This window comes from Danio rerio, chromosome 19 (assembly GCF_052040795.2).
Source record: "Danio rerio strain M-AB ecotype USA chromosome 19, GRCz13ab, whole genome shotgun sequence".
Lineage (NCBI taxonomy): Eukaryota > Metazoa > Chordata > Actinopteri > Cypriniformes > Danionidae > Danio > Danio rerio.
In genome coordinates, this window is record NC_141039.2 from 40,192,859 (window position 1) to 40,208,141 (window position 15,283).

A 15,283-nucleotide genomic window follows, 5' to 3' on the forward strand; every position below is an offset into this window, starting at 1 on the left:
GGGATGCGTTTCCGAAAACCATCGTTAGCCAACTAAGGTAGCAAGTTCCATTGTTACAAACATAGTTCGTTGTTATGGTGTTTCCCAAATCCATCGTTCCAACTGTGTTCTGTGCATTTAGAACGTTTCAACATTTAAACTCGAAATGAGACTAAGCCGAAAAGAAAATGAATGAATGAATGATTAAAGTCATCTCCCTAATGAGTAAAAGTATTTTTTGCAGTTCAGTTTTAACGATCTTCATATTAACAATTGTGTTTCCTTCGTAGTGCACTTTGAAATCATTTATGCCATTTTGAATGCATCCGTGGCTCATGACGAAAGCTATAGGTGACCTAGGGGAAGTAGGATTTATGTTACGTCACCAAAAGCTCGACTAGTTAGGACTACTTAAATTTTTACTTAAATTTTATATACATACAGTACATATTTTTATTCATATACATACATACATACATACATACATACATACATACATACATACATACAGTTGAAGTCAGAATTATTAGCCCCGCTTAATTTTTTTTCTTCTTTTATAAATATTTCCCAAATGATGTTTAACAGAGCAAGGAAATTTTCACAGTATGATAATATCTGATAATGTTTTATTTCTTCTGGTGAAAGTCTTATTTGTTTTATTTTAGCTAGAACAAAGCAGTTTTTAATTTTTTAAAAACCATTTTAAGGTCAAAATTATTAGCCCCGTTAAGCTATATATTTTTTTGATCGCTTGGAGAATAATTTACCATCCAGAATGATTTTCCATTTATTTATTAGCAAAATATTGTGAGGAGATGCACACAAATAAAGCCCTTCCCTATAGACAATTTCAATGTGGTTATGTCACTGGCCCATGAACATTTCCTGCTTGTTATCAAACTATTTTATACTGTAACAAGAGGCAATTCAATCAAAACTTAATGTTAAAACAGCTACTATAACAATATTTATCAATATGTGGTTGTATTTGTATTTAAAATGTAAAACAGAAAATACATTGGGACTTTTTTAGTACTATTTAACTGTTTTTGTTTACATCCCTCAAAATAGTATATTTTCAAATTGCCTGTATTCAATTATCTAATAGTCTTATTTAAAAAGGTTGACTTTAAGATCCAAAATACTGTCCAAAAATGGGCATTTACACCACTAGTTGGTTTAAAAAATCTAACATTTTGCTTGTTCCAAGTTTTAATGAACAGCGCATCCTGACTTGCTTGGTTTGAATGAACTGTTTGATTTTTCTTAAAGCCTTTTAGTATTTCTAATGTTTGATGTAGTTGGTATTAGGAGTGTAACCACTGTGATTCAATCTAAAGATTTTAAAGCAGGCAGACTCATTAAGACTCACACCAGGCACGCAGATTGGTGTTCACATGCCGCTTTCGCTGACCTGATGCAGCGCAGTGCCTGGGGGAACCCAGCTGTTTTTGCCTGGCTGGCCGGCTGTCAGTGGGTGAGGTGGGAAGGGCTTGGCCATGACTCCCCCCTGAATGTGTTTACCAGATGCACTGTTGCCTCAGGTGAGCACTGCATCTGGCTCCATAAAAGCTCCAGCAGTCAGGCTGGATGCGAGCCCGTCATGGCAAGACAGACTGGACAGACCGAGGCCTGCATTCAGACATCCACTATGTGCTCGGGCTGTATGCCCAGGAGAACTGACTCCTGGCTGGGGTTTTGCAGTTTGTGCTGTGCATGTGTGAGCTTTCTAAGGTCGCCAAAGGTAGACAGACTTTAGCCATAGGCAAAGAGTTGGATACTAGTTTGTTTTCTCAGTGTTTGAATGCTGGATTTACCTTTTAAACTAGTTGCTGATTTGAATATATGAGTTAATTCAGTTTTGAGAATATAATCTTATCATCCTACCACCAAATATTTAGGTTTGATGACCTTGTGTCTAAGGCTGCATGGTGGCGCAGTGGGTAGCACATTTGCCTCACAGCAAGAAGGTTGCTGGTTCGAGCCTTGGCTGGGTCAGTTGACGTTTCTGTGTGGAGTTTGCATGTTTTCCCCCGTGTTTGCATGGGTTTCCTCCATGGACATGTGGTGTAAGTGAATTGGGTAAGCTAAATTGTCCGTAGTGTATGTGTGTGAATGAGTGTTTTTGGATATTTCCCAGTGATGGGTTGCAGCTGGAAGGGCATCCGCTGCATAAAACATATGCTGGATAAGTTGGCGGTTCATTCCACTGTGGCAACCCCAGATTAATAAATGGTTTAAGACAAAAAAGAAAAAGAATGAATGAATGACCTTGTCCCTGGCAACAATTCTCTCTGTAGTATAAGGAGTTTAGCTAATTTCAGTCTTCATCAATAAAACAAGCTTTTTATTCTATTAAACTACAATCCATTGGATGATGAATATATAAACACAAACACAAGTTTCTCCCTCAACATTTTGTTAAAACAAGCACTATAAAGATCCATTTATCAATGCAAGTTCCCTCCCCTTTGGTCAGGCTGCATTGAACTTCACACAAATAGCTCCTTGAAACTTGCTCAGCCTTGGAATGTTTGTAGTGCCCCTTAAGCAATTAGCCATTAATAAATAATAACTCTGTCTTAATGTTGCATATTAATGAGTAATGATCCTTAATTTCTTTGAAGACTACTGTATTTGAGCTCTCTTTCCAAGGTTCTTTGTCATTACTGTGAGGTGTACTGTATGTTGAGTTGTATTAAATGAGTCATTTTTGTATGTTTTATGCCAGTCTTGAGCATGAGCAGGTTGCTATGAAGCAATCCCCACGTTTTTTAGTTAAACTTCTGTTAATTTGCATTTTGAACCACTCTTCAAGTCAGATATTGATTAGTTTTCAGGTTCACAACGTGAAATCTTTAAGTGAGCCACGTGGCCTTGCTCCCACGCAGTGCTGTGTTTAAAATGCACCCGCATCGCCCTCACACTCTCACATGCTGTGAGGCAATTCTGTCCGAAGGGTCAGGTAGATTGGTAGCGAGACCTTATTTTCTAACTATCGATCCCTGGGGTAGCCCTCGAGATGCAAAAAAACCCTGCAAGACGGATCTGCTGTCAGGTCTTACAGTAGAAATCAGGCAATCAATGTCAAGGCGGTCCGCCAGGCCCTGTATGCACCTAATTCCACTCATCTGCACTAAATGGAGAGAACCCGGCGGTTCATCAATCATCAATTCAAGGAGCACTGGCTGGTTAATAGTCTGCTCTTTACTCAAAGAATAGTCATTGGTGTTATCAGGGAGGGCCGACAGAGATCCCCCCTCTCCTCAACCACACAATGTTGCAAGTTTGATCGCTGTATTCTTTTTCTCATTCACCACGCTCCATTCCATTTCCCAGATGGCTCCTGTCAGCTCACACCGTTGCAAATTGAAGCTTGCGGGCTCGATCGATTATCTTTTTTTCACCCCTCATCCTAATCCATTTGATCTGTCTGTTGAGTAGAAGATCTTCCAAATCAAGAGTAATATCCACTTAATTCCTTTTTCCTGTCAGGCGGCACTAGATGGAATGCTCATTTGCTTTGCATTATGCATCTTCTGTAACTTTTAAAGGTTAATACAGCTCAATAACATCCTCTCCGTCTTGCTTTCGTAGGTTTCAAGTGCCCACGGTTCTGTCCCGGGGAAGTCGGAGCTGCTCAAATCAGGGAGCCCCAAGTCAACGCTAAAGCATATATGGACAGAAAGCAGTAAGGACTTGTCCATCAGTCGACTTCTGTCACAGACTCTCCATGGGAAGGAAAATGCAACAGCCCTGGATCTGCACTATGACACTCCAGAGCCTTACTCGGAGCAGGACCTGTGGGACTGGCTGAGGAATACCACGGACCCGCAGGACTCCAGGCCCCGAGCTAAACGGCGGCCGATGGTCAAGACGGGCAAGTTCAAGAAAATGTTTGGCTGGGGAGATTTCCACTCCAACATCAAAACAGTCAAGCTCAACCTCCTGATCACCGGCAAGATCGTCGATCACGGTAACGGCACCTTCAGCGTCTACTTCCGCCATAACTCCACGGGCCAAGGCAACGTGTCCGTCAGCCTGGTCCCGCCCACCAAAATCGTTGAGTTTGACTTGACAGCCCAGCAGTCGGTCATCGACGCCAAGGATTCCAAGTCCTTCAACTGCCGCATCGAGTACGAGAAGGTGGAGAGGGGTTCCAAGAACACACTCTGCAACTTCGACCCATCCAAGACATGTTTCCAGGAGCAGACGCAAAGCCACGTGTCCTGGCTCTGCTCGAAGCCCTTTAAAGTAATTTGCATTTACATCTCCTTCTACAGCACCGACTACAAGCTAGTGCAGAAAGTTTGCCCAGATTATAACTACCACAGCGATACTCCTTACTTCCCCTCTGGCTGAAGGTAGTCGTTGATCCATATGAAGGACAACAAGAGGCAAAGGATGGAGCTCTCTCCCCATCCACAACAAATACATGTTCCCTGTACTGTCCATACCATGCGTCCAAGGCCCGGATCTATTCAAATGAAGAGAAGAATTTGGCTATTTGCACAAGTACCACATAAAAACACTCCTTAGTTTGATTACATGGAATCCCTCAAGTTATGGTGTTGATTAATTTATTCTTTATATCTTTTAATGTTCTTAGCATATTGTTTTACCACCGAGGTGTGCTTTTTTGACCATGTAAACTCCCAGTTTCTGTCTTGTGTTGTTCTGTTATATTTAAGAGATGTGTAAGTATTTGATTTGTTTTATTATTTTATTTTTAATTTGTTTATTTTTATGAGTATGTTTCATAGAACTGCCAGAAGGCCACAAGGGTGTAGATATAGTTGGAATTTTTTCGTTTAGATGGTAGAAGCAATGGCGGAGGAGAATTACCCACAATCAAAATCACAATGTTCCCTCCACCTACAAACTTTTCAGCCCTGAAGTCCCCACATGTTATTCCTCCCAGCCCCAAAGGCCCAAAGATGAGGAGAATGGCTTTGTTCTGCTGGTTATGAGCAGGCCTTAACTACAGGCATGTTTTCTACCTATCTTGAAGAAGCTGTACTGTAATAATTGCGGATTGTTCGGCCCGAGCTGTCTCCTGTAGTTTAATAAGATCCAGAAATGGATGGAGGGCTTGCTCATTGTCACTTATAATACACTGTAATGTAATGAATTCTGTATCTTAGAGCCTAATTTGTATGAATGGTTTGTATTGTACATAGTTGATCCTGATGGAGCTGCTTCTGTATATGCCTTCATTCATTGTCTGTTAACCCAAACCCCCACACTCTCTACCAGAAAACCCTATCCCATATATGCTTGTTCTCAGTTCCTCGGACAAAGAAACTGATGTTGCTGATGTAGATGTGAACTCCATGAAACTCCATGCTCTTGTACAGGGGCTGTAAAACTGTCAGAAATATATATTAGAAGTACTTATCATCTGTATGATCATGTTTACTTTCAGGGGGAACGAGGGAATGGAGATGTACAAATTAATAAAATACTGAAAGTTTTATCAGGTCAAGTCTGTTATTGTCCGTTATTCAGAATCTGCTATAAGCTGCATCATTCATTCATTTTCCTTCAGCTTGGTCGCTTTATCAAGGGTCACCACAACAGAATGAAGCGCCAACTTATATAGCATATGTTTTACACAGTGGATGTCCTTCCAGCTGCAACCCAATACTGGGAAATATCCATACACACTCATTCACACTTATACACTATGGACAATTTAGTTTATTCAATGCATGTCTTTGGACTGGGGGAAACCGGAGCACCTGGAGGAAACTCACATGAACACAGGGAGAACATGAAAACTTAACATACTGTAGAAATGCCAACTGGCCCAGCTGGGACTTTAACCAGCAACCTTCTTGCTGTGCGGCGACAGTGCTAACCACTGAGCCACCATGTCGCCATGAGCTGCATCAATTTTACATAATTTACAGTTTTATTTCATGACATAATTTGCCAAACATTCGGAAGGTGTGTGCTAAACACATTTCCAGCAACTATACAGAACATTAACACATCTATGAAGAGGAAAAAACAGGTAAATATATTCTTGAAAAGCATGCTTTCTTTTGTGACATCATGCCGTGTTTTTAGTTTGTTTAAATGTCTTTGGAGTTGTATACACAATGATTTAAATGTTCATCAGTCTGAAATTAATTGTACTAACCAACCCAGGCTCATTCTGAAAACATACCCCTAAATACATTTCTGGAGAGCGCCAAATACATCCCAGCAGCTACGTTTTTTGCAGTTTTTGTTTTCGCGAAACCACCAGAGGCCTCTGTGTATGCTTTTTCAGATCTCAAATTTCTCTTGCGAGTGCCATTAGTGCCTGCTGTTCTCACGTAAATCTAACAAAGGTCTGTGAACTGACTGACCAACGAACCAATGCCCCCACCCTTCCCTTTCCCTAAACCCAGGGCTTAATTTGTGCTGGAATATGCCGGATCTGGCACCTCTGAATCTGATCCGGCACCTGATTTTACCTATCCCCCATCTCAACCGCCCTCCTCCCCCGTCTGCTGTTCACTTTCACTTTAGTCCACGACAACCTCCCGCTCTTCACTTTCGTCCTTTGTCCGTGACACCACTCCACCATTCCCCCTAACCCCCCTTTGCTATCTACTTTTGTACTCTCCATTCTCGGGTAACATGCCAGATCCATTACCCCGATCTGTTCCGGGACCTCGCAGTTCAAATTTTAGGCAATGCCTGAACCCAACCAATAGTGTTTTCAAAAGCACCGATTGACCAGCGCCCACCCACTTTGCTAAGCCCAACCAACAGTTTTCAAAAGCAATCCAAAAAGCCCTCGCCTGATTTTTACCACGTTTTCAGATTTTACCACATTCTCACCCTGTTATTTGCTTGTTTATTTATTTATTTTTTTGGCTTTTGTTTTTGTCAATGTGTCCGTCAGCCTGGTCCCGCCCACCAAAATCGTTGAGTTTGACTTGACAGCCCAGCAGTCGGTCATCGACGCCAAGGATTCCAAGTCCTTCAACTGCCGCATCGAGTACGAGAAGGTGGAGAGGGGTTCCAAAAACACACTCTGCAACTTCGACCCATCCAAGACATGTTTCCAGGAGCAGACGCAAAGCCACGTCTCCTGGCTCTGCTCGAAGCCCTTCAAAGTCATTTGCATTTACATCTCCTTCTACAGCACCGACTACAAGCTAGTGCAGAAAGTTTGCCCAGATTATAACTACCACAGCGATACTCCTTACTTCCCCTCTGGCTGAAGGTAGTCGTTGATCCATATGAAGGACAACAAGAGGCAAAGGATGGAGCTCTCTCCCCATCCACAACAAATACACGTTCCCTGTACTGTCCATACCATGCGTCCAAGGCCCGGATCTATTTAAATGAAGAGAAGAATTTGGCTATTTGCACAAGTACCACATAAAAACACTCCTTAGTTTGATCACATGGAATCCCTCAAGTTATGTTGTTGATCAATTTATTCTTTATATCTTTTAATGTTCTTAGCATATTGTTTTACCACCGAGGTGTGCTTTTTTGTCCATGTAAACTCACAGTTTCTGTCTTGTGTTGTTCTGTTATACTTTAGAGATGTGTAAGTAATTGATTTCTCTTATTATTTTATTTTTAATTTGTTTATTTTTATGAGTATGTTTCATAGAACTGCCAGAAGGCCACAAGGGTGTAGATATAGTTGGAATTTTTTCGTTTAGATGGTAGAAGCAATGGCGGAGGAGAATTACCCACAATCAAAATCACAATGTTCCCTCCACCTACAAACTTTTCAGCCCTGAAGTCCCCACATGTTATTCCTCCCAGCCCCAAAGGCACAAATTTTCTCTGTGTGTTTCACGGCCTTGTTTCAGTGACTTCAAAATTTTAGTTTTTCACTAACCACGCATAAACATTTCTTTTTCAAAAACACAAACACATACAAACATACTGCTTAGGTATTATTGTAGCCCAACTTGTGCTGTTTACAGTGTTATCACACTTTAGCCATTAATATGTTTTTAAGATACTGAAAACAACACAAATGTCAGTGCATGTCAAAACTTCTCCAGAGCCCCAAAACACCCTCAGACCCCAGAGGGTTAAAATTGTTTTGAAATGCAACTATCATCACATTATCACCGACCCTAAATATGCAAAAATGGCTTTTTTAAATTTGGAAACTCATTATGCAATTTTTTAAATACAATTTATTAACACTTATCTACAAAATAAACTATTTTATTATTATTATTAATGTTAATATTATGTTTTTAAATATGGCATTTCTGAGAAATTAATTTATCTTTTTTTAGTCACCACATTTTCTTGTTGCCACATTTTCAGAATATATTTCTTTATCTTTACAAAACCACGTCCCATTTCCCAGCCGGAGCAGAATTTTTTTCTAATCTTTTGAGAGGAGAGATCTTTCATTTGCAGAAGTCCTGTGTCTCATTGGCAGGAACTGGAGATGGTAAGACTGGCAGACCGATAGTGTCGGTTTCAGGAGCACGGACCACAGAATCTTCCAGAGGAGCAGTTACGATCAGCAGGCCTTTTTAAAGTGATTAGGGCCTCCGGCGGGAACGATCCACTGAGTTTAGCTGGCTCACAACTTATCAGTAATTAAAAAGGGCGCAAGGTTTGTGTCTCCATCGCCTGTCCACAGGGGTTTTTCAGACAGACTCATGTTGGAGCTGCAGAGGATGGCTTTAAATATTCTCTTTCTAATCATTCTAGCCTGTTTATCCTTGTCTGTCTCCCTTTTTCTCTATCTGCTTGTCTCGCTGTCTGTCTGTCTGTCTATATATGTTAACATGTTTAACACAAAAATTTAAGTTTATTTAACTTAAAAAAATGTTTTTATCTACAATTGTTACCTTAAAATATACATTTTACTACAAACCCAAATCAGAAAAAGTTGGGACAGTAAGAAAAACACAAACAAAAAAAGAAAGAAGTGATTTCCAAATTTACTTTAACTTTTATTTCATCGCAGACAACATGAACACAAAATATTTGATATTTTGTCTAGTCAACTTTATTTCATTTGTAAATATACATCCTTTGCTGTCATTCAGACCCGCAACACAATGCAAAAAAAGTAGGGACATGAGCAATTTAGGGCTAGTAATCAAGTAAATTGGAGATGTGATTTGAAACAGGTGATTTTAATTATGATTTGTTACAAAAAAAGGAGCATCCAAGAAAGGTCAGTGCTGTATGAGCAAAGATGGACAGATGATCGCCAGTTTGCCAACAAATACCTGAGACAATTATTGAAATGTTTAAAAACAATGTTCCTCAAAGAAAGATAAGAAGATTCAACAGTGCATAACAAAATTAAAAGATTAAAAAAATCTGGAGGAATTTCAGTGCGTAAAGAACAAGAGCACAAGCCTAAGCACCACAATACAGTTACATCCACAACTCCCACTTAAAACTGTAGAGTGGCAATAGGAAGCCCTATGTTAACAGTGTCTAGAAAGGCCGTCAAAATCTCTTGGCTCGGAGGCATCTGGGATGGACCATGCCACAGTGGAAATGTGCACTGTGGTAAGATGAATTAGTTTTTCAAGTATTTTTGACGAATTAGACGTTGTGGTTTGTCATGGTATGGGGTTGTGACAGTGCCCTTGGCAAATATTTTGTGACTCTTGTTTGTGAATTTATGTTTATGAATTGCACTATGGGATTTTAATCTCTGCTTTGCATTTGTTGAAAATTCAACTGTGTAATTTAGCAGAGTAGTTTTTATTGACTGTTTAAAACATTACATAGAGAATTAAGTCTGTAAAATAACAGGAAAAAGTAGTTCAGTTTATTACCAGGTTTTGTAGGGTAGTTTACAGCACCAACTCAGACAATGTATCACTTCAAAGTATAGGGCTGGGCAATTTGGCCTAAAATCAAAATCTGAACCGTTTTACTTAATTACGATTAATGAATGATTATTTTATTTATTTGTTTAATTTTTTTTTGTCCCTTATAGTTCACTGATAAGTTTTGTACAGGAAATATGCTCACATAATACAAGTGAGAGATTTTGAATGAAGGGGTTCATTACTTGATTTTTAAAATAATCGAAGGAAACACACTATCATCTGTGATTTATTTACTGAACATCAACATTAAACAACTGAAATTCAAACAACACGCTGCCAAAAAACAAGTCACTTGTTTCTTATAAAAAGTGAAAAAAATAACCCGTACTTTTGAAAACAAAATAATGTTTTTTCAATGTTTTTCATAATAAAAGTAGAAAATAATCAAATAAAATAACTCTTCTGTATCCTGTAAATAATATTTTAAACAGTGAATTGCTTGCATCAGCTGTAAACAAATGTTAATATAAATAATAATTTTATCGTAATAGATAATATACCATCTCAAGGCATCTCTGCATCTTCCAATCATCGTTGATGTAGTGCAAAGTAAGGCTCAAGAATAGGTCCATCCTTTTACTTAACCAGATGTGGCTACAAAGTGGCTGCAGAAGGAGAAATCAGCCACAGCCTTTAACAGAGCATGGTCACGTGACACACAGGGAAAGTCATTGAAAAAAATCATCCTGGAAAAAAATAAGATCAATTATAGGTTCTGAATGTCGATTCCGATTACTTTTCGATTAATTACCCAGCCCTACTTATGTCAATAAAAAAGCAATTCATGCAATTCATAATACAATTGAATAGCATAAATAAATAAATAAATAAATAAATAAATAAATAGGGGTTTAAATGGAAATAAATAAACTTTAAAAGTATATAAAACCACTTACTTGCTTCATACAGAGATAAAAATAAATAAATAAACCCTTATATGCTCAGCTCGTTACCGGTTGTTTAAAACCTATTAAATGATAATGTACCTAATCAACTCGTTTGGCCCATTGGCAGCTCCCCTCCTGTGCAGGAACGACAGACAGAACAGCATTTCTCTCTCTGCTAGGTCAGAACACTTCGATCTTTATAACACAACCTGCGGCAGAATCATAATTAAGTGACAGAATAAGTAAACTCTGCATTTATTCAATTATGACGCCAGCACTCACCTCCTCCCTCAGCCGAGACAGTTTCCTGACTATCAAGTGCACTTAATTCAGATGTTTCTAGATACAGATTATGCACTAAACAACTTCGTGATAAATAGCTTTAATACTTCCAGATCAGATTTAGTAGCTTTCTTTCCCTGCTTAGCACTTCCCAAGGGGGACAAAGCATGCCTTAAAGTCAGGGAAAATTTCGAACAATGGGTTTTGGTCTCCTGCCCAACATTAAGCCATCCCAGCCGATCCAGGCTCTGCTTTTCTGTTTTAATCAGAAGCGGAATGGAAAAGGACCCCGTGTGCCTCTGGGATATTTTTCCATTAACCATTCTGACACATGACTGACTGTGGGGGATTATTGGTTTTTGAAGAACTATTAACAGCTGTACATTTGCATTTTAATACAGTTCTCCTCCACTACTAATGCAATTTTCCTTCGTAGCTTTGTTGCCGCCTTGTTCCTAGAGCAATTCAGGGTAACAGCAAAAAGGCCCTCCGGCTTTAATCATTTTAATTGCCATGAAAAATTTGTTTTCATTAATCACTCCTGAATCTGAGAGAGCGAGCGAGTGTGCCATTATTGCTGCTCCTCCTTAAAATTGTTACTCATCATTTCCTGAAAGTTTTTGCCACAGCGGTGGGCATTTTTTCTCTTTAGACTTTTCTTTAAATGGCTGGAGGGGGAGTTTCAGGAATGTAATTTAATATAGATGTCCTGCTTTTTGTTTAATAAATGTGGGGAAAGATGAAACACAGGCTATTAAATACTGTCCAACATAAAAAATACATATTTTTATGCATTTAAAAATTCTGTCCTTTAATTCTGATTGGCTGATTGGAATGAGGGCGAAACAGTGGCACAGTAGATAGCACGTTCACCTCACAGCAAGAAGCTGGGTCGCTGGTTCGAGCCTCGGGTCAGTTGGCGTTTCTGTGTGGAGTTTGTTTGTTCTCCCTGTGTTCGCGTGGGTTTCCTCTGGGTGCTTCGGTTTCCCCCACAGTCCAAAGACATGTGGTACAGGTGAATTGGGTAAGCTAAATTGGGTAGGCTAAATTGTCCATAGTGAATGAGTGTTTGTGTGAATGTGTGTGGATGTTTCCCAGAGATGGGTTGCGGCTGGAAGGGCATCCGCTGCATAAAAACTGGCTGGATAAGTTGGCGGTTCATTCCGCTGTGGCGACCCCGGATTAATAAAGGGACTAAGCCGACAAGAAAATGAATGAATGAATGAATGAATGAATGATTGGAATGTTGTTCTAGGAACAACATGCTAATCCAAGAACTTGTATTTTAGTGAAACTCTGTGGGTGAAACATGGACTATTAAAGACTGTCTAACATAAGAAGGTAAATGTATTTTCAAGCTTTTAAAAATTCTGAGCACATTCCTAATGACGATTCAAAGCACATTTCATAGCTGAAAACACATTTTGGCTTCCTTCCGAAATGCATTCCCAGCTTTCATTGCAGCGCTGCGGGTCATCCATGCGAACTTTCTGTGCATTTACAGATTATTCAGATGTAACATTTCCTTTGATTTTTACGTAAGAAGGTGAGGGAGCGGCCCGGCCTGGGTCTGTGGAGAGATGGTAACCTTTGCTAAAGCACCTCCATTACCATTTCTGCATGCTGTCTGGATTCATCTCCCTCTCCAGCAGCCAGAAGGTTAGCACGCCACATTAGGCATTATGCATGAAAGTGTCATTTGAGACACAATACAACGTTTTCCTACATTTTCAAACACCACTGATATTTCCAGCTTTGTTTTAGTCACCTTCTGCTTCTTTGGGCATTGTAGTACAACTATAAAGGGATTCTTAGGCAGACAAGGATTTTAATGTTCGATTGGCTTGTGATTAATTGATCTTTTGGCCGTATTTACACTTATATAATGTAATGTGTGTATTTATATAGCGCATTTATTGTGTATGGCCATACACTCAAAGTACTTGACAGTCATGAGCGGGGTCTCTTCACAGCGCCACAAGTATGCAGCATCTACTTATGATACGACGGCAGCAACAGGACAATGGTGCCAGTGCGCTCACCACATACCAGCTTGGTGAAGGGGAGAGACAGTGATACAGCTACTACGGTGGATGGGGATGATTGGGACGCCTTGATGGGTAAGGGCTGATGAAGGGAGTTTAGCCAGGACACTGTAACACCCTATACTCCTTTATGATAGGGATCACCAATAGGTCCTGGAGGGCCGGTGTCCCTGCAGGCTTTATCTCCAACTTGCTTCAACACGCCTGCCTGGATGTTTCAAGTATACCTAGTAAGACCCTGATTAGCTTGTTCAGGTGTGGTTGATTAAGGTTGAAGCTAAAATCTGTAGGACACCAGCCCTCCAGTAGCATGATTGGTGACCCCTGCTTTATGAGAAGTGCCATAGGGTTTTTAATGACCACAGAGAGTCAGGACCCTGGCTTAACATCTCATCTGAAAAACTGTGCTCACTGACAGTATAGTGTTGACTTCACTTTTACTGGGGCATTAGAACTTACACAGACCGCAGGTTTAGCGCCCCCCATGCTGGCCTCACCAACACCACTTCCAACAGCAACCTAGTTTTCCCATCCAGGTACTGACCAGGCTTATGGTTTGTTTTTATCAATCTGAGCACAATCGGATGACGCTGAATACAGATGTGAAATAATCTAAATTGTTTTGAGCTTGATCATTTAATCTCTACAGAGACTACTCGTCCATTAGAAAAGTTTGTTCTATACAGTATGAATGTGTACAGTATGAATAGAATTCGGACGTACTATATCTGCCATTTTGTTATGATCACATGACCTACCTGTGTCAGTTGCGTCGCTTCACTCCCATTCATGAGTTCTCTCGCGGGGCATCATGGGATAGCACAGCATGCATGGGATGCGCACTTCAGAATCTCGCCGGAAGTAGTAAGTCATCCAAGTACTTTTTGCATTCTGATTTTCGCATTCTATGAATTCGGACATATTACTTGGCTCGCATACTTTTAGCGTACGACAAAGTATGTAAGCATGCGGGTTTGGCAGCAGCCTAGCTTTTCCTCCAATTTGTCAGACTATATTCTCTGATGTTGCATAAAAGTGAATGATTGATTTAAAATGTTAAAAACTGAAGCCACGGACCCATGTGCAACTCGACAGATCCAAAGTTCACATTGGCAGCGCTTTGACTTTACTCCATTCAAAGTCAATGGGACGCGATGGTGTGAACAAAACGTTACTTACAGTTTACTTGTTCCAAATATGTTTCGAATATATTTTCGACTTGTTCAATTTTCTTTAGTTTATATATATATATATATATATATATATATATATATATATATATATATATATATATATATATATATATATATATATATATATATATATGTATATATATATATGTATGTATATATATATATGTATATATATATATATATATATATATATATATATATATATGTATATATATATGTATATATATATGTGTATATATATATGTATATATATGTATATATATATATATGTATATATATATATGTATATATATATATATATATATATATATATATATATATATATATATGTATATATATATATATATATATATATATATATATATATATATATATATATATATATATATATATATATATATATATATATATATATATATATATATATATATATATATATATATATATATGTGTGTGTGTGTGTGTGTGTGTTGGAAAAGCGAAGTCATTGACCTCCATTGAATTTTTTTTCCTCTCTAGGAACATAAAGTGTTGAACAGAAGACAGAAATTCATAAAATTTTACAGAAGAATCACTTTGAGTGTGAGTAATTGGTGATAAAACAAGATTTTTGGGTGAACTATCCCTTTAAGAGTTCCTCTAAAGTTTAGAAACCCTTGTCTAACATTATTAGTATTAGGACAGAATTGCAATGAAAACATGACTAATTATCAACTCCAGAGATTATAAAATGCACTAATTGCACTAATTTGTAATTTAAAATGCACTCATTTAAAACGAGTTGTTTCATGTGTGTGCTTTTTTTTTTGGTTGTGTTCTGCATTTTACATCCAATCTAATGTTTTGTGGCATTAAAAGTGCCATGGCAATTACTATGTACAATTATGCAGAAAATCTAGGCTATAGCTATAGATATATCTACCTAGATATATCTACCTGAAAGATGGCAGAAATAGATCTCCCGAGAGATTTTAGACCTGTCTAAACTCCATTTAGATTCTTTGTTTAACTTCAGCCAATCAGAAAGCTACTTGCCTCACGATTATTTTTCCCGCTCC

At 38.8% G+C, this 15,283-nt stretch overlaps 1 protein-coding gene across 11 annotated transcripts in view; it reads left to right on the top strand.

The window, feature by feature from the left end:
* Positions 1-5,460, top strand: part of nxph1 (neurexophilin 1) — a 75,989-nt gene extending 70,529 nt beyond the window's left edge. For 10 of the 11 annotated variants that reach the window (XM_087294332.2, XM_087294333.2, XM_087294331.2 and 7 more), the window contains 1 exon segment: positions 3,577-5,460. In XM_087294332.2, coding sequence (XP_087150458.2) covers positions 3,577-4,341 — 765 coding nt within the window. In that variant the 3' untranslated portion in view covers positions 4,342-5,460. 11 annotated transcript variants of the gene reach the window in all.
* Positions 5,461-15,283: the final 9,823 nt, after the last annotated feature.